This window comes from Camelina sativa, chromosome 11 (assembly GCF_000633955.1).
Source record: "Camelina sativa cultivar DH55 chromosome 11, Cs, whole genome shotgun sequence".
Taxonomy (NCBI): domain Eukaryota; kingdom Viridiplantae; phylum Streptophyta; class Magnoliopsida; order Brassicales; family Brassicaceae; genus Camelina; species Camelina sativa.
The window spans coordinates 25,198,994-25,222,940 of NC_025695.1; the positions used below are offsets into that span (position 1 = coordinate 25,198,994).

At 34.2% G+C, this 23,947-nt stretch overlaps 2 protein-coding genes across 2 annotated transcripts; one reads left to right on the forward strand and one right to left on the reverse strand.

Annotated features, from left to right (window-relative positions):
* LOC104724207 (DNA polymerase eta-like) lies at window positions 18,281-20,097 on the reverse strand (the record flags this gene model as incomplete). The annotated part of the gene is given in 4 exon segments (XM_010442655.2): window positions 18,281-18,838; window positions 19,296-19,426; window positions 19,521-19,863; window positions 19,945-20,097. Coding segments are annotated over 3 exon segments (354 nt in total). The 3' UTR covers window positions 18,281-18,697.
* LOC104724209 (14-3-3-like protein GF14 psi) lies at window positions 20,628-22,651 on the forward strand. Its single transcript, XM_019233246.1, has 5 exons — window positions 20,628-20,696; window positions 21,359-21,871; window positions 21,975-22,097; window positions 22,181-22,297; window positions 22,428-22,651. Exons 2-5 carry the CDS (start codon window positions 21,389-21,391, stop codon window positions 22,482-22,484), a joined length of 780 nt encoding a protein of 259 aa, XP_019088791.1. The 5' UTR covers window positions 20,628-20,696; window positions 21,359-21,388; the 3' UTR covers window positions 22,485-22,651.

Consider the following 23,947-nt stretch of genomic DNA (forward strand, 5'->3'; position numbering starts at 1 on the left):
GTTTTTTTTTTTTTAATAACAAATAATATAATAATAATAATATACTACAACTAGTGATCCCATACCTACTAGCCACCTAACCACAACCACAATCAAACAACGGAAATAACCAATATCAATGACCAATAATATTCCAATAATAAAATATCTAATAATCAAATATAACCATAAACCAATATCCAAATCATCAGAAAACATGGAACCAGCAACCTAGCAATGTTTCTAATGACCCAACTCTAGCAACCTAGCAATGCCAGACAACATCCAATCGAGTCCCTAGAACATCCTCCTCTTCATTGCCTTGATTCCACGATCACACTTTGCCTTTACCTGCACCACAAACACAAATTGCAATGCATGAGTATTTTATAAACACTCAGTAAGGCAATCCTCCCATCTACTGGGCTATACACACAAGCAATAGAGACATCTCTAACCATCAACCAACAATCAACAAACAACAAATAACAAACAAGGACTCTGCATCGACCGACACCAACATGCATCGACCGACACCACATGGGGATGCATCGACCGACACAAGGGATGCATCGACCGATGCAAGTTACACATGCATCAACCGACACTCGCACTGCATCGACGGACGCATGCTCGACAAAACACGAAAACCCTAGGTTTTACACGTCGTCCTCGCACTTGCATCGACCGACGCACAAAGTGCATCGACCGATGCAACATGCCGAGCATCGTGTTCCCCGAAGCTTCTCGCCGGATCTTTGTTCCTGCAACCACCAAACTCGATCCCAAGCCACAAGAAAGCTTCCTAACGTCCCAAGTAACCATCTAACAAGCCTAACAACACATAAACAAGCAGATCAGAGAAGCTCTAGCTTAGATCAGCCATGGTCCTGCACTTACCTTTGCCAAGACGAATATGAACCTTAAGCCAACAATAAAACACATTCAGGAAACTCCTAGAACGATCCCATCTACAGATCTCTACAGGAACAGCTTCCAATCTCCAGAAATCACCAAGAACACTCAAGAACACTTAGGGAACTTTTCTCTCTTTCTTTTTCTCTCAAAAACGGCCAAAGTCGACAAATGAGACAAAAAAAATCGACTTAAGGGTTTTCCTCTTCCCTTTGCCCAAAACGCAGCGTTTCACTTAAGTCAAAACGCAGAAAACTGAACCTGCATCGACTGATGCAAATCCCAAACCGGGATTTCGGTTCGCGGGTGTTACAGCTACAACGGATTGTTTGTTAAATAACATATATATATATATATATATATATATATATTCCATATATAAATCAATTTTGTTTTTTTTTTCTGAACCAAAAGATCAACTTACAAGATTTGAACCCAAAAATTTAGTTTTAAAAGAGAATTTAGCCAATGTGCAACTGAGGATTGTTTGTTAAACTATAAATATAAATTAAATATATACATTAATTGTGATTTCCTTTATAAAACAAAAAAACAGAAGTTTTCCGCTACCAGGCTTTGAACCCGGAATTTGATAGTTTCTAAAGAGGAATTTAGCTGATTTGCTACAATGGATTGTTTGTTAAATAAAGAATATATATTACACATATATACATCAGTTTAATTTCCTTTATGGACCAAAAGAACAACTTACAGGATTTGAACCCAAAAGTTTACACTTCCAAGAGAATTTAGCCAATATGTTATTAAACAATGAATATATATTAGATATATACATCAATTATGAGTTCATTTATAAAACAAAATAAAAAAAAACGAAACAAAAGTTTTTTGTTGCCGAGATTTGAACCTGAAATTTCATAGTTTCCGAAAAAATTTAGCCAATGTGCTACACTGGAATGTTTGTTAAACAACATATATATATTCCATATATACATCAATTTAGTTTTCTTTATGAACCAAAATATCAACTTACAAGATTTGAACCTAGAAGTTTAATTTTCAAAGAGAATTTAGCCAATGTGCAACTGAGGATTGTTTGTTAGACTATGAATATATATTAAATATATACATTAATTGTGATTTCCTTTATAAACCAAAAAAACAAAAGTTTTCAGCTACTAGGCTTTGAACCCGGAATTTGATAATTTCCAAAAAGGAATTTTGCCGATGTGCCACAACGGATTGTTTGTTAAATAAATAATATATATTACACATATACATACATCAGTTTAATTATCTTTATGTACCAAAAGAACAAGTTCAGGATTTGAACCTAAAAATTTAGACTTCAGAGAGAATTTAGCCAATATGTTATAGAGGATTGTTTGTTAAACGATGAATATATATTAGATATATACATCAATTATGATTTCCTTTATAAAACTAAATAACAAAAAATGAAGCAAGAGTTTTCCGTTGCCGAGATTTGAACCCTAAATTTCATAGTTTACGAAGAATTTAAACAATGTGCTAGAACGGATTGTTTGTTAAACAACATATATATATTCCATATATACATCAATTTAGTTTCCTTTATGAACCAAAATATCAACTTACAAGATTTGAACATATAAGTTTAGTTTTCAAAGAGAATTTAGCCAATGTGCAACTGAGGATTATTTGTTAAACTATGAATATATACTAAATATATACATTAATTGTGATTTCCTTTATAAAACAATATTAAATATATACATTAATTGTGATTCCCTTTATAAAACAAAAAAAACAGAAGTTTTCCACTGGCGGGCTTTGAACCCAGAATTTGATAGTTTCGAAAGAGGAATTTAGCCGATGTGCTACAGCGGATTGTTTGTTAAATAAAGAATATATATTACACATATACATCAGTTTAATTTCCTTTATGTACCAAAAGAACCCAAAAATTTAGACTTCAAAGAGAATTTAGCCAATATGTTACAGAGGATTGTTTGTTAAACTATGAATATATATTAAACTAGATAAGGACTCGCCCGATGTCCGGGTTTAAAGTTTTTAAATAAAATTAAATTTAATAAATATATATTAAAATTTATTGTAAATTATTTATAAATTTGTTTTTGCTATAATACACTGATTTTTATCCATATACAAATCTTTATGTATTTTACCATTAAAAGTGTATTTTTTACACATAGATATACTGTATTTTATAAATATATTATTTACCACCACCTAGAAAATGTCTATATAAACAACTTAAACCAACTATTATATGTCTCTTTACATTCACTTTTGCATACTTTCTTTGATCACTAAAATTGTTGGCTCAAAAAATATTTTGAATAAAAAATAATTTACATCACAATACACTTATGGATGGAATCTTGGTTCTGCCCTCCTCCTTTATAAAGAGAACTTTGCGTCCAACCTCCTTCACCATGGAGAGAACATTCGCTCCGCCTTCCTTCCTTGGGGAGATAACCTTGCGTCCAACATCCCCTACCTTACTCCCTTGGAGAGATAACCTTGCTCCCAACCTCCTCCACCATAGAGAGAACCTTGGCTCTGCCATCATCCTGTGTGGAGAGAACATGTTCACGTCTTTTAGCGATCTCAAATTGGCTTGCTCCAACAACCAATGAAACTAAAGACTATTTTCCAACGTCACAAAATCTTTTGATAGTAACTAAGGTTAAATTTCTCAATGTATTTATGGAAGTTTCTTTGACATACCATGATGTATCCTCTGTCTCCAAGCTCCCATGGATCTATCAAGAACGATTTATGTTTTTCCAATATATCTATGTTTGTTGTAGGCTTGTGTTTGATTAGCCTATTTTATCCAACCATTAGGTTGATGACCTTCTCCTCTTTATCTCATTTTGAGATTGAACGAATTGTAACAATTATTGTTGCACAAAAAAAAAAGGTCTACGACCAACCAATCAAGGTTGAGAAATTAGAAGAAAATTAATTTGACATAATTAATGAAATAATAGAAAATTATAAGCATAGTAATATATGAATCTCAAATAATTCAAAGATGAAAATATAAATTAACTAAAACAATCTAAAACTACTACCATATATTTTACAATACAGTTATTAGAAAAAGAAGATGCATATATTAATCTTCCATTTTTTTTGGGGTCAACATATTAATCTTACATATTCCAAACTGAAAAGGTAAAAAGTAGGAGTATATTTTGGTTTTAAAAAATAAGGAAAATAGTGTCTTCCCATTAAAAAAATTGAAAGCAATATTTTTGAATAAATTATTTTGTTAAATGAATAATATGAACCGATCTATATTTATATAGAAGTGACTATTTATATTTTTTAGAATTAATTATTTTCTGTATATTTTCCTTAATCCTTTTTCTATTTTATGAGAAAATTTATTCCAATGTGCTCATTGTTTTTTTTTTTTTAAATATCTTCCTGCCCACTCTTTTGTAAGACGTACTATTGTTCGACGATAAGAACGCTTTCTGTTTAGTTGATCTAGTGTTATATATCTCTGTTGTTATCTTGCATTTGTGTGTTCATCTTTTTTTATGCTACTTGTCCTGCAAATTAATAGAAATAACAATAACAATGTGAGAAATTTGTTAATCCCAAAAATCTTAGTTATTATATATAAAAAACTTTGTTAACATTTCAAAGTCAAAGATTGCGTAGTATGCATTATGAAATTGAGAACCGAAACAAAATTCAAAGAAACGACGACGAAAACACTTGATAATATCTAGAAATCTTTTTTATATAGTTGTTTAGATTAGACAACAAACAAATTGCCTTCGAGACTTGTTCAAGAATAATGATTCGTCAAACAAAAGATTAATAGAAAACAAAGAAATTATTTTTACGAAGAAAAACCAAGCTAGTCGAAATTATTTTGTTTGGTGAAAAATATGTCATCATCTATTTACTTATATAGAGGGGTGTATTTACAATTCTTTTCCTTTTAGGATTAACAAAGGTTTTTTTAATATAATAAGATTACAATTATCTTATGCATCGTTTTACCAAGATTGAAATCTGTGATTCTGATCGTTAAAATTGATATGTGTCACGATCTTATGAGTTACTAACTTTGATATGTGATTTCTGATCGTTAAAATCGACACGTGTCAGAATCTGATGACTTACTAACTTGGATATATAATCATTAAAACTGACACTTGTCATGATCTAGTGAGTTTTTAACTTTAATCTATGATCGTTAAAACTAATACGTGTCACGATCTCGTGAGTTACTATTTAAGAACCAAGCTTTATATAATAAGATACAAATATTTTATGTAAGTTACCATAAAAAGTGTATTTTTTACACCTAGGTATACTGTATGTTACAAATATATTATTAATCAAATGTCTATATGAACAAATTAAGCCAACTATTATATGTCTCTTTACATTCACTTTTGCATAGTTTTTTTAATCACTAAAATTGTTGGCTTAAAAACATTTTAAATAAAAAATAAATTACATCACAATAGTGTATGACTAAACCATGGAGAGAACCTCGGTTCTGCCCTCCTCCCTTATGGAGAGACCCTTGCGTCTAACCTCCTCCACCATGGAGAGAACTGATAACTCTCTAATTTACATGTTTTTAGCATCCTTTTTTGTCCATATTCTGCATTGTTTATACCCTTAACTTAGCATTTTTAGGTCATTAAATGTGGGAATTCACTTTTAGGCCATTTAGGGTGTTGCATTCTTGCATTTGCATACTTTGGATGAAAACAGGTGCTTTAGAGCCTAAAATGGGAAAAACAAGGACAAATCCGAGCATGTACCCGATGGAGCCATCGAGCTGGAAGAACAAGTCCAAACCCCAACACGATCGAGGAGGATCCAAGAGCAGGAAGAAAAACCCGAAGATCTACCCGAGGAGTAACCCGACCCTATCCTCGTGTACCCCATCGAGTAGACCCTCTGGCAGGATTGGGAAGCTAGGTTAAAGGGGTTTCCATATATAAACCCCACAAACCAGAGAGCGAGAGCTTCTGATAGAGAACTAAGCGACTCAAAACTCTTTTCACTTTTTGTTAGGATTTGTTTCATATCTTTTTATCATTTCTTTAGATTTCAATCTTGTGTTCTTACTTCTCTACTCTATCGTTTATTATAATGCAATTTTCATTCATATATGCTTTTATGTTTCTTGCTATGATTTCTGAGTAGTGTAGTAAAGTTTCTAGGGATGGGATAGATGATTTTGTGTTCTTGATCGGTTAAGATGTCTTAGTTTGATTGTATATGTTTAATAGATTTCCTTCTAGATTGGTGTTCTTAATGCTGTCAACAAACCAAGAGGGTGAAATTAGATCTAAGGTGTTTTACCACCGAGAGGTGTAGATGAGATGCTCGAATCAACCAACGCTAGAGGTTTACTCACTTAGCCTAAGAGATTAGATGAGTAAGGGGTTTAGTGACAATAATGAATCGGATCTTAATGCCTGCTTGGTCATGTTTCTCCAACGAGAGTTGGGTAGGGGAGTGATCAAGGTTGATTGTTTCTATCACGAGAGTGTTTTAATAAGAGTTTAGAGATTCATTGTCTAGGAAATATTTGCTTGAGGCATGTAAGACATCTGTGCTGGTCAGGAATACTTAGGATTCGATTACCCCATCCTTAGAAGCTTTCGTATCTTAATTGCTTGCATTTTCATTCATCACTTGATCCCTTACCCGAACAGGTACACGATCACCTGCTTCGAGTAACCCCTCGAGTTGTTCATACATCATTTGTTTACTCGATCACCCCACCCGACCCTGTACTCGAATGCTTGCATCGAGTGCTTAGGTCGTGTGGTTCTTTGTTCATACTCTTTTCTTTTATTATTTTAGGATTGTTAGACAAAACCCTTATCTACTTAGCTTGACTTGCATTGTTCTGATTGCATCCTTCCTGCTAGCATAAACAACCATTTGGATTGATAACCCTTTGTACTACAACTGCATAGGAAATTGATACCTTGGGTGAAAATCCCGCCTATCAAGAACCTTCGCTCTGCCTTCCTCTCTTGGGGAGATAACCTTGCGTCCAACCTCCCCCACCTTCCTCCCTTGGGAAGATAACCTTGCGTCCAACCTCCTCCACCATAGAGAGAACCTCGGCTCTGCCCTCCTCTTGTGTAGAGAGAACATGTTCACATCTTTTAGCTATCTCAAAGTGGCTTTCTCCAGCAACCAATGAAACTAAAGACCCTTTTTCAACGACACAAAATCTTTTGATAGTAACTAATGTTAAATTTCCCAATGTATTCATGGAAGTTTCTTTGACACACCATGATGTAGCCTCTGTCTCCAAGCTCCTATGAATTTATCAACAACGATTTATGTTTTTCCAATCTATCTATATTTGTTGTAGGCTTGTGTTTGATTAGCCTATTTTATCCAACCATTAGGTTGATGACCTTCTCCTCTTTATCTTCTTTTAAGATTGAACGAATGGTAACAATTATGTTTGCACAAAAAAAAGGTCTATGGGCAACCAATCAAGATTGAGAAATTAGAAGAAAATTAATTTAACATAATTAATGAAATAATAGAAAATTATAAGCACGGTAATATATGAATCTCAAATAATTCAAAGATGAAAATATAAATTAAATAAAACAATCTAAAATTACTGAAATAAATTTTAAAATACAGTATTAGAAAAGAAGATGCATATATTAATCTTCCATTTTTTTGGGGTCAACATATTAATCTTACCTATTCCAGACTCAAAAAGTAGAAAGTAGGAGTATATTTTGGTTTTAAAAAATAAGGAAAATTTGTCTTCCCATTAAAAAAGTTTGACCAATAGAACAAAGTTAAAAGCAATATTTTTGAATAAATTATATTGTTAGATGAATAATATGAGACGATTTATGTTAATCTTAAAAACCTTAGTTCTTATGCATAAGAAACGTTGTTAACAAGTCAAAGTTAAAGATGTGTATTATGCATTATGAAATTGAGAAACAAAATAAAATTCAAAGAAACGACGACGAAAACACGTGGTAATATCTAGGAATCTTTTTATATAGTTGCTTCGATTAGATAACAAATAAATTCCCTTCTAGACTTGTTCAAGAACAATGATGTGTCAAACAAAAGGTTAATAAAAAACAAAGAAGAAAATTATACCAAAAAAAACAAAACTAGTCGAAATTATTTTGTTTGGTGAAAAATATGTTATCAACTATTTTGTTTGGTGAAAAATATGTATTTACAAACCTTTTCTTTTTATGATTAACAAAGTTTTTTTTATAAAATAATAAGATTACAATTATCTTATGTATCGTTTTACCAAGCTTGAAAACTGTGTTTTATAATCGTTAAAATTGACATTTGTCACGATATGATGAGTTACTAAATTTGATATATGATTTCTGATCGTTAAAATTGACACGTGACATGATCTGATGAGTTACTAACTTGGATATTTAATCGTTAAAACTGACACGTGTCACGATCTGATGAGTTTTTTACTTTGATCTCTCATCGTTAAAACTAACACATGTCACGATCTGGTGAGTTACTAACTTTGAGAACCAAACATTATATAAAAAGATATATACATTAATTGTGATTTCCTTTATAAAACAAAAAAAACAAAAGTTTCCATTGCCGGGCTTTGAACCTGGAATTTGATAATTTCCAAAGAGGAATTTAGCTGATGTGCTACAGCAGATTGTTTGTTAAATAAAGAATATATATTACACATATACATCAGTTTAATTTCCTTTATATACCAAAAGAACAACTTACAGGATTTGAACACAAAAATTTAGACTTCAAAGAGAATTTAGCCAATATGTTACAGAGGATTGTTTGTTAAACAATGAATATATATTAGATATATACATCAATTATGATTTCCTTTATAAAACAAAATAACAAAAACGAAGCAAGAATTTTCCGTTGCCGAGATTTGAACCCAAAATTTCATAGTTTCTGAAGAATTTAGCCAATGTGCTACAATGGATTGTTTGTTAAAAAACATATACATATATTCCATATATACGTCAATTTAGTTTCCTTTATGAACCAATATATCAACTTACAAGATTTGAACCTAGAAGTTTAGTTTTCAGAGAGAATTTAGCCAATGTGCGACTAAGGATTTTTTGTTAAACTATGAATATATATATATTAAATATATACATTAATTGTGATTTCCATTATAAAACAAAAAAAACACAAAAGTTTTCCGCTGTCGGGCTTTGAACCCGGAATTTGATAGTATCCAAAGAGGAATTTAGCCGATGTGCTACAGCGGATTGTTTCTTGAACAAAGAATATCTATTACACATATACATCAGTTTAATTTTCTTTATGTACGAAAAGAACAACTTACAGGATTTGAACACAAAAATTTAGACTTCAAAGAGAATTTAGCCAATATGTTACAGAGGATTGTTTGTTAAACAATGAATATATATTAGATATATACATCAATTATGATTTCCTTTATAAAACAAAATAACAAAAACGAAGCAAGAGTTTTCTGTTGCCGAGATTTAAACCCGAAATTTCATAGTTTCCGAAAGATTTATAAAACAAAGGTTTTCCGCTGCCAGGCTTTGAACCCGGAATTTGATAGTATCCAAAGAGGAATTTAGCCGATGTGCTACAACGGATTGTTTGTCAAACAAAGAATATCTATTACACATATACATCAGTTTAATTTCCTTTATGTACCAAAAGAACAACTGACAGGATTTGAACCAAAAAAATTAGACTTCAAAGAGAATTTACCCAATATGTTGCAGAGGATTGTTTGTCAAACAATGAATATATATTAGATATATACATCAATTATGATTTCCTTTATAAAATAAAATAACCAAAACGAAGCAAAAGTTTTCCATTGCCAAGATTTGAACCTGGAATTTCATAGTTTCCAAAGAATTTAGCCAATGGGCTACAACGGATTGTTTGTTAAACAACATATATATATTCCATATATACATCAATTTAGTTTCCTTTATGAACCAAAAGATCAACTTACATGTTGTGAAAGTTGTGAAACTAGAGATTGTATTCTCTTGTATGTTATTCATTCGATCGATAATAGTACATATATATAGGGGTACACAAACCCTAAGTACAATAGGAATCATAAACCGACAAGGAATAAGAGAAGGTAGGACGATGAGCCTTGTGGACTTGGACATGTATGGGCCGGTTATGGAGATCCATCTTCAATGGTTTACAACACTCCCCCTTGGATGACATAACCGTTCAGATGCTAAGAGATCATTATAATATGCTTAGGGATGCTGCCTCATTAAAACCTTACCAGGAAAACCCAGTGGGACAAAACCATGGTGAAGGAAAAAGAGTACAACACGTATTACTCCCCCTGTTCTGAACATCACTAAAGGTCCTTGAGTCTACGCATCCCAATCTGATGCATGATCTTCCTAAATATTGATGTTGGTAATGACTTGGTGAAAAGATCGGCTGAGTTGTCGCTAGATTGAACTTGCACCACTTGAACTTCACCGGCCTTTTGTATTTCATGTGTGAAGAAGAACTTAGGCAAGATATGCTTCGTCCGATCTCCCTTGATGTAACCTTCCTTGAGCTGTGCGATACAAGCGGTGTTGTCTTCATATATGATGGTCAGTTCCTTGTCGTCGGCCATGCCACAATCTGATCTGATGTGTTGAGTCATTGATCTCAACCAAACACACTCACGGCTGGCCTCATGCAATGCCAAAATTTCTGCATGATTAGATGATGTGGCCGCAATGGTCTGCTTCATTAAACGCCATGAAATTATTGTACCACCGTGTGTAAACACATAGCCGGTTTGAGATCTAGCATTATGTGTATCGGATAGATAACCTGCATCAGCAAAACCAACTATACCTTCTTTGTTATGGTTAGTATAGAATAAACCCAAATCCATCGTTCCTTGTAGGTAACGTAATAGATGTTTGATACTGTTCCAGTGCCTTTGGGTCGGACAAGAACTAAATCTTGATAGGAGGTTCACGGCAAAACAAATATCTGGTCTAGTGTGGCTAGCCAAATACATTAAAGCTCCTATGGCACTGAGGTATGGCACTTCAGGACCGAGAAATTCTTCATCGTCCTTCTTTTGACCGAATAGATCACTGTCCAAATTGAGGCTTCTCACAACAATTGGGCTGGTCAATGGGTGTGCCTGGTCCATATTAAATCTCTTGAGTAGCTTTTCAGTATATGCCATTTGATGCACAAGGATTCCATTATTTATGTACTCAAGTTGCAATCCCAAACAAAACTCAGTTTTACCTAGGTCTTTCATTTCAAACTCTTTCTTGAGATATTCAAGTGCTTGGACAATTTCTCCAGAGGTTTCTAGGATATTCAAATCATCCACATACACTGCTATGATTACAAATCCTTTTGCAAACTTCTTTATAAAAATACATGGACTGATGGGATCATTCTTATAGCCTTATTTGACTAGGTACTCACTCAATCTATTGTACCACATACGCCTACTTTGTTTCAGTCCATAAAGGGATTTGTTCATCCTTATGCAGTATTGTTCTCGAGAACCTTTCTTATCTTTGAGCTCAATACCCTCTGGTAATCTCATATATATTTCATTATCTAGTGGACCATATAAATATGCGGTCACTACATCTATTAGCCGCAGATCAAGACATTCTCTTATAGTCAGATTTATCAAAAATCTAAAAGTCGTTGCATCCACCACAGGGGAGTATGTCTCCTCATAATCTATTCCCGGTCTTTGTGAGAATCCTTGCGCTACAAGTCGTGCCTTATATCTCACGATTTCATTATTCTCATTTATCTTCCTCACAAAACCCATTTGTGTCCTACTGGTTTTATATCGAATGGTGTCCTTATGATCGGACCAAACACATTCCTTTTCTTTAATGAATTCAACTCCACGTCTATGGCTTCTTTCCATTTTTACCAATCTGATCCTTGAGTGCACTCTAATATAGAAGTGGGTTCATGATCCTCATTTATTTCAAGTGCTACCTTATATGCAAATATTTCATCAATGTCGACATCTTTTCGGTTCCATTGAATACCAAACATGATATAATTTATTGAGATCTCATTATTATCAATACCTTCAGGACCTTGAGGTTCAGCGTCCCAAACCTCGTTGATCGGATCCTTAGGGTCAGCCGCAGCAATGTCTATGGTTTCCTTAACCTTGGTTTTAGTTGCACCTTTCTTTGATTTCTGAGGGTTCTTATCTTTGGAACCTATTGGTCTACCACTCTTCAAACGTGGCTTAGACTCTGTAGCAACTTGAGTGTGTCCCTTTTGGACATCAATATGTACTGGTGCATTACAAGCTGGTATGTACCATTTTGTAACTTTCTTTGGTTCAGCAAAGGAATATGGCAATTGATTAGCTAGCTTTTGTAAATGTACTCTTCTTCTAGCTTATAAGCCTTCAGGAGTTTGTGATTCAAAGAATCAATGGTATCTTGTTCAGAGGTATCATCACACATTTCTTCTTCGAGTTGATCTCTAAGGGAGGTCATCTCTAACTGATTATTTGAGGTTTGCTCTTTACTCCAATTTATTCAAGTTAAGGGTTCAGAGTTCCACGCCTTTTACATTAAACTGCTTACCTCCGGTTTATCTTTTAACCTTCTATCATACTTGAACAGAATCCTTGTGTTCATTTTGGCAGGATCAAAAGACGTGAACAGGGAACGGTGATCAGAGCCTTTGAACCACAAATATTCAGATATGCCTGATGGGTAAGCCAAAATCCAATCATTGTTTGCTATTGATCTGTCTAGTCTATACTGCACAAGGTGTGAATGTCTATGAGCTCTTCATTATAGAATATTCCCAGTATGTTTCAGGTCATAAAGATCATAGGATTACATGAAAGAGCGTAAATCGGAGAAAGAACCTTCATGTCGTGTTGGACCTCCGATTTTCTCATAACTGCAAATGATATCATTAAAGTCTCCGGTGACAAACCATGGCCCTGATCTGGAAGAAGCGTGATCTTGGAGTAAATTCCAAACCTACTCTTTTAGATCTCTCCGGCTCACCATGCAAAAAGGTTGCATGGAAGAATCTGTTTTTTTTTTCTTTGATTTGGGTGTCAATAAAATGTTGGTTTGATGTGATAATGTCCATCTCAATATTTCCTTTCCAGAAAAGTGCCAACCTTCCTACTGTTGGGGAGTGAGGGGAAACCAGGTGGTGGGCAGTATAATCAATCCATTGCAAGGTCTAAAGAACATTTTCAGATGATTTCTTTGTCTCCATGAGGAAAAGAAGGTCATGGAAGATCTTTTACGGATTTCCCTAAGTCTCTGGACTATTATGGAGTTCCTTAGCCCACAACAGTTCCAGCTTAATATCCTTGAGGAAGATTGGTTAATGGATTCTGAAAATCCATCTTTTTCTTCTTGATTGCAGGGATCATTGGAAACTTTGGCAGATCAGAGTTGCCAGATTTCAAGGAACCTGCTCCATTGGATGGTTCAGAGATTCGGATTGTGGCTTTACCAGGTAGTTGCTTACTTCCACTTGGTCTAGCTTGAGTGTTGCCTTGTTTGGCTTTTGGCTCCATTTAGGTTAAGGACCCTACGGGGTGGGGGGGGTGGGAGTCTGTGGATCAGGATTCTCCAAGTTTCTCTCCAAAGGTGGTCTTCTAAACGTTTGAAGCTTCCTGGTGAGACCCTGCACTAGGGGGAATCTTTTCTCTCCACTGGAGATTCCGCAAAGGTGGTCTTTCAGAGTGATGTTAGGACCTGCCATAAGAGTAGTCGCAGCTATCAGCTCTCCTTTGGGAATTGAAGGAACGAGAATGGTGGTGTCTAGAGGCTGCCTGATTGAGAGGTCTCCTAGAGATTGCAGGATAAGTCCTCCCATCTCTTTCTACACAATCTCTCTTTTGTTTATTTGTAGCTTCCTCAGAGTACACCGAATTAGCAGGACTTTTTGAGTGTGTTTTTGGGGCTACAAAGTTGTCATGAGAGGTAATAGTTGCAGGATCGTCCTTGTGTTTCCGTACCATGGCTTGTAAAGGAAGCTCTTGAAACGGATATATCTCTCGGGCGTGAAGCAGCCAAAGTTTCCTTCTTTTTTAATATACATGGATAGGTTTTAATATCATGGGATAAGCGTTGACAGTGGAGGCAATGGTTCTTTAGGTTTTTGTAGTCAAGAGTGACTAGAGATTCAGTCCCATCAGGGAAATCTACTACAGGTTCTTTGGTAAGGGGTTGTAGACCATTTATGCGCACTCTTATCTTTGCAGATGAAGAAGTAATCTCCAGGTCCAAGAAATCACCGATCTCCTCAGCGATTGTTTTTAACATTTCAGATAGCTAGTAGTGTTTCGAGAGATCTTGGACTTCCACCCATAAAGGGAGCATGGAGGGGAAGGAATCTGAGATAATAGGTTCCCACTTTTGAAGGATGATCCAGTGGTCGTAGTGATAAGGTCTGTTGTCGAGAACTTTTTGCATATCCTCTTTGAATTTGAAGCTAAAAGGAAGCAGCCTCTTCCTAGATCAGCCCCAGTTGCTTTGCCTTGGAGGTTCCATCTGTTAGAAAGGAAAAGGGAATGGGACCATAGTCTCTGGGCAAAAGGGTTTGTTAGTCTTCCAATAAGTGTTAGAGAGTTAGCTCTTATCAATTTTGAGGTATCTAGTTCAGGAGCTCGGATTCGCTTGCGGGAAGGTGGCGAGTAGCCTCTTTCCAGACCTTTGGCTTTCTGATGGTAAGGTATTTTTTTCTCTATGGTTAAGATATAGCAAGGTAGATTCGTGGTAGCAAGGTAAAAGGTGATGGGGTTTCAACAGTTCTAAAAGGTTTACACAGGGTTGTACAGGGTTACACATATTTGAGGAAGTGAAAAAGGACTTACAGCGAGAGAGGGGAGAGAAAGCCGGTTTGGGGCAAATCAACATCCATATGGAAGGCAGGTAAGAAAGCAGGGGATGGTAAGTCGTTGAAGGAGGAAGAAAAGTCACCGGCAAATGGAAAAACATCGCCGGAGAACACCATTGGTATCTATGGACCAAAGGGTATTACCACTTTTAGTATAAGGGAGTAGGTGAGATCCGGTTAAAAGAGGGAGACATTCTTCTTTTGTTCTCTTGAGGAAGAGCCCATGGGAGATAATTCAAATCAGTTGACCAGCTGTGAAGTCCAGAACAAACAAACAATCAAAATGTTAAACAAAGAATATATATGACACATTTACATCAATTTAATTTCTTTTATGAAACTAAAGAACAATTTCCAAGATTTGAACCCAAATTTTTTTTTGTCAAAGAGAATTTAGTCAATGTGCTACAGTGGATTGCTTGTTAAACAATAAATAAATATCAGATATATATATATATATATATATATCGTTGTGATTTCCTTTATAAAACAAAAAAAATAAAAAATAAACAAAAGTTTTCCACTACAAGAATTTGAAACCAGAGTTAGATAGTTATCAAAGAGAAATTTAGTCAATGTGCTACAATGAATTGTTTGTTAAACAAAAAAAAAATATTATCCATATACATCATTTTAATTTCCTTTATGTACCAAAAGAACAACTTACAAGATTTGAACCCAGAAATTTAGACTTCAAATAGAATTTAGCCCTGGCAATTTAGTCTTCAAATAGAATTTAGTCATTGTGTTACAAAAGATTGTTTGTTAAACAATAAATATACATTAGATATAAACATCAATTGTGATTTCCTTTACAAAACAAAATAACAAAATAAAAAGCAAAAGTTTTCCATTGTCAAGATTTGAACCCGAAATTTCATAGTTTCTAAAGAATTTAACCAATGTGCTACAGTGGATTGTTTGTTAAACAACAAATATATATTCCATATATACATCAATTTGAATTCCTTTATGAACAAAAAGAACAACTTACACGATTTGAACCCAGAAATTTATTCTTCAAAGAGAATTAAACCAATGTGCTACAGAGAATTTTTTTTTTAAACTATGAATATATATTAAATATATACATTAATTGTGATTTCCTTGATCAAACAAAAGAAACAAAAAGAATCAAAAGATTTCAGCTGCCAAGATTTGAACCCGAAATTTTATAGTTTCCAAAGAGGAATTTAACGAATATGCTACAACGAATTGTTTGTTAAACAAATAATATATATTACACATATACATCAATTTAATTTCCTTTATGAAACTAAAGAACAACTTTGAGGATTTGAACCCAAAATTTTAGTCTTCAAAGAGAATTTAGTCAATGTGCTACAGTGGATTGTTTATAAACAATAAATCTATACTACATATATTCATCAAATAAGTTTCCTTTATGAAACAAAAAAAAACAAAAATTAAGCAAAATCTTTTCGCTGCCGGGAATTGAACCTAGAATTTTATTCTTCAAAGAGAAATTTGGCCGCCAGTGCACTACAGCGAATTGTTTGTAAAACAATAAATATATATTAGATATATTCATCAGTTTTTATTTCCTTTTTGAAAAAGAACAAAAATTAAGCAAAAGATTTCCATTACCGGAATTTGAACCCAAAGTTTTAGTATACAAAGCAAAATTTTGCCAATGTGTTACAAGAGATTATTTGTTAAAAAATGAAAATATATTAAATATATACATCAGTTTAATTCCTTTCTAAACCAAAAGAACAAAAACTTTAACAAAAAAAAAAATTTGCTGTCGAGATTTGAACTTGGAAGTATTATTTTCAAAGAGTAATTTAGTCAATGTGCTACAGAAAATTATTTGTTAAACAATGAATAAATGTTAGATGTATACATCTATTTAATTTTTGTTATGAAACTAAAGAACAAAAATTAAGTAAAATATTTTCACTGCAAGGATTTCAATCCAAAATTTTTGTTTCTGCCGAGATTTAAACCTGGAGTTTTTGTCTTCAAAAAGAATATAGCTAATGTGCTACAATGGATTATTTGGTAAACAATAAATATATATTACATACAACATATACATCAATTTAAATTTCAAGAACAAAAATTATGCAAAAGACTTTTTATACCAAGATTTGAACCCAGAATTTTAGTCTTCAAAGAGAATTTAAACAATGTGCTACAGCGGATTGGTTATTAAACAATGAATATATCTATAAATATATATATATATATATTACATATATACACGAATTTAATTTTCTTTATAAAACAAAAGACCAAAAATTAAGCAAAATAGAATTTAGCCAGTGTGCAACATTAGATTGTTTGTTAGCCAATGAATATATATTAGATATATACTTCAATTTTGATTTCCTTTATAAATAAAATAATAAAAAAGAAGCAAAAGTTTTCCGGTGCCGGGAGTTAAATGTGCTACAACGGATTGTTTGTTTTCCTTTATGAAACAAAAGAACAACTTCTAGGATTTGAACGCAAAATCTCATAATAAGATAAATTTAGTCAATGTGCTACAACGAATTGTTTGTTAAACAAATAATATATATATTACATATATACATCAATTTAATTTCTTTTCTGAAACAAAAGAACAACTTCCAATATTTGAACTCGGAAATTTGGTCTTCTAAGAGAATTCAGCCAATGTGCTACAAAGAATTGTTTGTTAAACAATGAATACATATTAGATGTATACATCAACTATGATTTCCTTTATAAAACAAAATAACAAGAAAAAAAAACAAAAGTTTCAAGCTTTCGAGATTTGAACTCGGAATTTCATAGTTTCCAAAGAGAAATTTAGTCAATGTACTACAAACGGATTGTTTTAAAAAAAAAAGGAATCTATATTAGTTATATACATCAATTTTGATTTTACTTACAAAACAAGATAACAAAAAATACGCAAAAGTTTTTAAATAAAAATTTAGCCACTGTGTTACGATGATTTTTTTGTATTCGGTAAATATATATTAGATATTTTTTTAAAAAAAAACTTCTGGAATTCTATGTAGAGTTCAATGTTTACTGTTTACCAGAATTTTAGCTAGTGTACTACAAAATATTTCTTTGTCAAGAGTTAACATAATGGTTCAAGACTTCAAGTGGGAATAACGTCAAGAAGACAACAAGAACGATGAGAGCATCATTAGTGGAGTATCTCTCCTAAGTTACTCTCAAATTAATTAATCATATAATTAATATTAAGTTAAGCAAAACAACCATAAGAGTATTTTTGCAAAATCATTCCTTTACTAGAGAACCCACAGAAAGTTGCTCGATCTCTTAAATAATAATTTTTTAATTTATGTTTAGTAATTATCAAATTTTAATAATCTAAAATGACAAAACAATTATTAAAAATTTTATATTACATAAAACTTTGGAATCTTAAACATATTTTACGAACTTTGGAATATTGAGCATATTTTACAAATTCAAAATAGTTCACATATTTTACAAAATTTGAAATATTAAACTTATTAAACAAAATTCGGAATGCAGAATGCAAAAGTAGTAATTCTTCAAACAATTAACTTAAAAATCCAAAACTTTTTATAAAATCCAGACATCAATAGTAGTAGTAACTAGATAAAAATCCCAACAAGCATTCATAACAACAACAAAAAAAAAAGTAACAAGGCTTTTGATTTGATTTGGGGATTGCTCGAATCAATCTCCCTTTCTCCTGAAAGAGCATCCTTCAGTGAGCTTCTCCTTTCCTCCTATAGGCTGGCACAGAATTGTCTGGCAGTTTCCGCATACTACAACAGTCTGCGAGTGACTGAAGACTGTAGTACTGCGATACCAAAAAAAACAGACCCAATAAGTTTTGTATGTTCTTTAAACTTAGTTCTCATTACTCTAAAACATCCCGAAGCTTCAAGTTTCTCTTTTGCTTGTGTCGAGAAGGCACAAGCTTCGAAGTTGAGCTTTATGCAGAGCCGTCTACGGGGGCAGAATTAGCTGCTGGAGTTTCTTCCGGTGTTCTGGATGCTGTTTCAGAACTAGGGATTGTTGCATTTATATCAGCAAGAATAACTTCAACCATAAATTCAGGCGACGGTAGCTTCCTCTGCATTGAAACAAAGGTCAAACACAAAGATATTATTTCAAAACAGGAGGATTGATGGAGAAAGACCCCCCAATCAGACTTCACACACAGATTGATTAAATAGACTCAAATATTGTTGATATACCATCTGTCCAATCAGACTTCACACACAGATTGATTAAACAGACTCAAATATTGTTGATATACCATCTGTAATGATATACCATGTACTCCCGAATGGTCCCATGTACTCACATATACCAAGCTCTCGAGTCATTCAAATACTACAGACCCTCCTCCTAACCAATAACTTCTTTACCAGTTATAATTGCAAAAGAATCTCATCACATTTCTATTCCTTTGAAAGTTGAAACTGAGAAAGTAAGTGAGCCTAAATATGTTTAGCCTCTTTGCTAGATCACACTTCTAATAAAGGCTTATTATATGCTTTAGAGTAATGAGAACTAAGAGCTGATACCTTTACAGCGACTAAATCGACGTCTTTATCTGGAGTTTCAAAATTAGGCAAAGTATAAGACACACCGGTGTCTTCCTCAGGTATTACTGCTTGGGTTTCTGTTGATATCTGTTCTGAACAACCTTCACTAGCTGCACCAGTTGCAGGAAAAATCACGACTTTAAATTACCAGAATCAATAGAGAAATAGAGAGTTCTGAAATTAAACACAAAAACTTTGGCGTACTTGAAAGAGTCACCACATGATCTTGAACACAACCATCCGCTGAACGAGAAAGAACAGTAGATTGACGTTGGAAATATCTCATGATCGAGCTTGTTCCCTGCGGTCATAAAATATCACTTCTAACAAATCAGTGAAGAAACAAGGTAATGTCTGAAAGTGAGCAATAGTTAGCAGAGATTTAGAAGCTACAAGGACTTACAGATGGTATATCAACAATAATTGATTAAACAGACTCAAATTTCCGCAGAAGGGTAAATATTGTTTTCATGAGCCGCTTGATTATATAAATTACAAAACTAGACTTACAATTTGGCTGGGTGACCATCAATCCTCCAGATTTAGCCTGAAAATTCAACGGATTTAATAACAAATCTCGAAATAAGGCAAACATAATCCAGATATCTACGAAGTTCCTCATCCTTACCGTTCTCATCATCCGACGGAGATGGAGATTCCGCCGGTAAATCAAGGTAACGCTCGTGATCGAGCTCCGATTCCAAGTCAGGATCATCTGGAACCGAACGACGGCGCTTGATACGTGGAGGAGGAAGAGAAGAGAGGAGGTGACGAACATCGTCTCTTCCATCGCCTTTCCGAACGAGAGAGAAGAGAGAGAGTCGGGGGAAGAATGAAAGAGAAATGAAAAAAAAAAAAAAAAGATTATATTTATGAACGTACCAATGGGGATCCGCCACGTCGCGTTACTCTGAGAGTACTCATCTCCAGTAAAGCAACGATGCTCTTATTTTTGGATTCGGAAATGGGTTTTTTAATAGAATTTTGGGGCTCAACACTGAGAGTACTCATCTCCAGTAAAGATGGTCTGACGGTATCCAAATTTGTAACTAAAGCGAGAGTAAAAAAAGTAGTCGTTAGTGTTTCGAAATAGTAACCGATTAAACCCATTGGCCCATTGGCCCATTTATATAAAATCAGAGTTCAATAAAACACAGATCTTATAACCCCACTAGCGTGGCTAAACACGTGTCAGATTCAATGAATCAGTCATCTTCAGCATCCGACACTTGTCAGCCTTTCAGTGGAAGCTCTTAACTCTACGCCTCGAAAACAGTTTTATTTATTTATTCCATTTTCGATTCATTTCTCTTCTTATTCCCATTTTTTTCAAACCACTTGTAGCAATTCGAATCAGATCTTCTAACCAACCAAAAAAAAGGTTAGCTCTCTCTCTCTCTCTTTCTCTCTAATCTTCGTTCGTTCTTGTGTAGATCTGATGATTCTGTAGATCGATCTGATCCGATTCGTTAAGTTTTCGCTGTTTCTTATCACTGATTCAGTGAGAGTACACGAGTGTCTTCTCATTCCGATTGGTGTGTTTGATGTTGATTTGGGGATTTGGTTTTGATTCAGTAGTTTCTGCTTTAGATTCGTAATCTGTAGATCTTAATTCTGGTTCTCGTTTTTTTTATATTCAATTGTTTTTGCGTTGAAGGATTTGATCTAGATTCGTTATCTATGAACATTTAGTGTGAGTTTGAGTGTGTTCTTGAATCTGTGAAGAACGTGATTAAGTAGATGAGTGTGTAGATGTTAATTTGGGGTTCTGGTTTGATTCAATTTGTTATGCCTTTAGAATTTGCTTTATGTTGTTAAATCCGTGAAGAACTTGATTAAGTGGATGAATGTGTATATGTGAATTTTCTCTGTAGTCTTAATCTGTGAAGAGGTTGATTAAGTGGATGAGTATGTGATATTAGTTGTTTCTGCTTTGTTGGATTTACTTCTTGGTTTTTAATCCGTGATGAACTTGGTTAAGTAAATGAGTGTTGAGATTTTAATTTGAGTTTTGGTTTTGATTCAGTTGTTTCTGTTTTTGTAGGATTTTGTTCTAGATTGTTAAATCGAAGATGTCGACTGAATCATCAAGGGAGGAGAATGTTTACATGGCGAAACTAGCTGAACAAGCTGAACGTTATGAAGAAATGGTTGAATTCATGGAGAAAGTTGCGAAAACCGTTGATGTTGAGGAACTCTCTGTTGAAGAGAGGAACCTTCTCTCTGTTGCTTACAAGAACGTGATTGGAGCAAGGAGAGCTTCGTGGAGAATCATTTCTTCGATTGAGCAGAAAGAAGAGAGCAAAGGGAACGAAGACCATGTCGCTATTATCAAGGATTACAGGGGAAAGATTGAAACTGAGCTTAGCAAAATCTGTGATGGGATTTTGAATGTTCTTGAAGCTCATCTTATCCCATCTGCTTCACCAGCTGAATCCAAAGTGTTTTACCTTAAAATGAAGGGAGATTATCACAGGTATCTTGCTGAGTTTAAGGCTGGTGCTGAGAGGAAAGAGGCTGCTGAAAGCACTTTGGTTGCTTACAAGTCTGCTTCCGTAAGTGTTTCTTTACTTCATCATTACAACATATTTGACTGTTATGTCTTGTGTGGCTATAATTGATTTTGTTCTTGTTGTTATATTCTCTGTGACAATCCAGGACATTGCCACTGCTGAGTTAGCTCCCACTCACCCAATAAGGCTTGGTCTTGCCCTCAACTTCTCAGTGTTTTACTATGAAATCCTAAACTCGCCTGATCGTGCTTGCAGCCTCGCAAAGCAGGTTTGTGTACACCATTCATTTCTTACTTCGTGTGAAATTGTTAACTGTCGTCTCAATGAATGAGTCCTTTTGGATCTTTGCAGGCATTTGATGATGCTATTGCTGAGTTGGACACATTGGGTGAGGAATCATACAAGGACAGTACACTGATTATGCAGCTTCTTAGAGACAATCTCACTCTCTGGACTTCAGATATGACAGTAAGCATCAACACAATATACATTTGATCTCCTTAAACCAACTTCAACTTGGGATCTTTAGATGGTGATATAGTTATCAAGAGCTTCTTTGTTCTGTAATTTGACATGATTGTTTCTTTCTGGTCATTAGGACGAAGCAGGAGATGAGATCAAGGAGGCAGCATCAAAGCCTGATGGCGCAGAGTAAACCCGAAGAAGAGGAAGTCACTTTATTTTATAAAAAGTAGAAACTTTCATGTGATAATCTGAGTGAGGGATAGCTCAGGATTCTTATAAGGACACAGTTTTATTGTTGTTTGTTTGTTTGGTAAACAATTTGAAAACTACTTGCAATTGATTCTTCCTTTAGGTTCCTCAAAATTTCCTATTCTCCTAATGAAATGAAAACTTGTTTTTCTTCTTCTGATACTGCAATTTTCATATCAGTCGATTTTTTGGTTCCAAGTACAGTTTTAAATCAGATTCTCACTGAGTAGTCGACAGCAACCCAGGTAATTTGTTTTATCGAGCATTTCAAGAGATTGGATTATTTTCGTCACAACTTTGAGATCATATTACAAGAAATCAAAGTATTTGATCAATGCAACAACTAAAGTAGACAGCAAGAAACTATATTTGTAACAAATTGTTAAAGATCTAAGACAACAGAGGAGACAGACAGACAAGTTACTAATAATAGAGGAGAGAACCACAGTCACATTCGTAGTAACACTTCCAAGAAGTTACAACTATACAGAAAACCTCAAGAATCTCCTGAATAGCTTGCGAACAAGTGAAGAGCTACTATGTCTCAAGGACAAAACAGAGGACTCCACGACACCTGAAAGCACAAAGACTGATCCATCGGTTTGTCAAGTTGTTACGTTTGACCACTACGTTGGATATTTCTGTTTCCTTTTTTGCTTCAGATCCATCTGTCAACATTTTAAACATGAACCGCTGCCCCAGTTCCCGTACATGAAGCGGTTCCATGTGAAGTCTAATGACTGATTTAGTAAATGTTGCCAAACTTTCTTGAGAGCAGTCCAAATAATCATTTGCAGCACACAAGTTTCAACAGTGAGATTGAATCTTCTATTATACTTTCAATGAAATCGAAACTTGTTGTCATAATCTTATCGTTTTACTCTGTATATTATGTTGAGCATTTTGGAGGATTGGAGCATTTCCATCACAAAAGTATTTGAACAGTGCTATAATAACTAAAGTAGACAAAACAAGAAACAATATTTATAAGAAAATATTCAATTCAAACCAAAGAAAATATCTGAAACAACACCAGGGATAGACAAGTTACTACTAATATTAGAAGAGATGAACAAAACCATAATAAAAACCCTTAATGTAGCACTTCCTAGAAGCTATTATTAGACCAAAACCCCAAGTTCAATGGCTGTGCAGAAGAAAAAAACTAGATCAATCAAGTTAAATCGTGTCAAGAGACAAATCAAACATTATCAGACACCAAATTAAGGAAGAAGCTTAGTATGTCTCAAGAGCAAAGCAGAGTACTCCACGGCACCTGAAAGTCCAAAGACTGATCTTGTCCCCGGCTTTTAAGTTGTTACCCTTGACGACATCGTTCCACGCCCAGTTCAAAGCGTAATTCAAGGTCCCGTGTCCAGTTTCCTTCTCCATCGGCCATAGCTT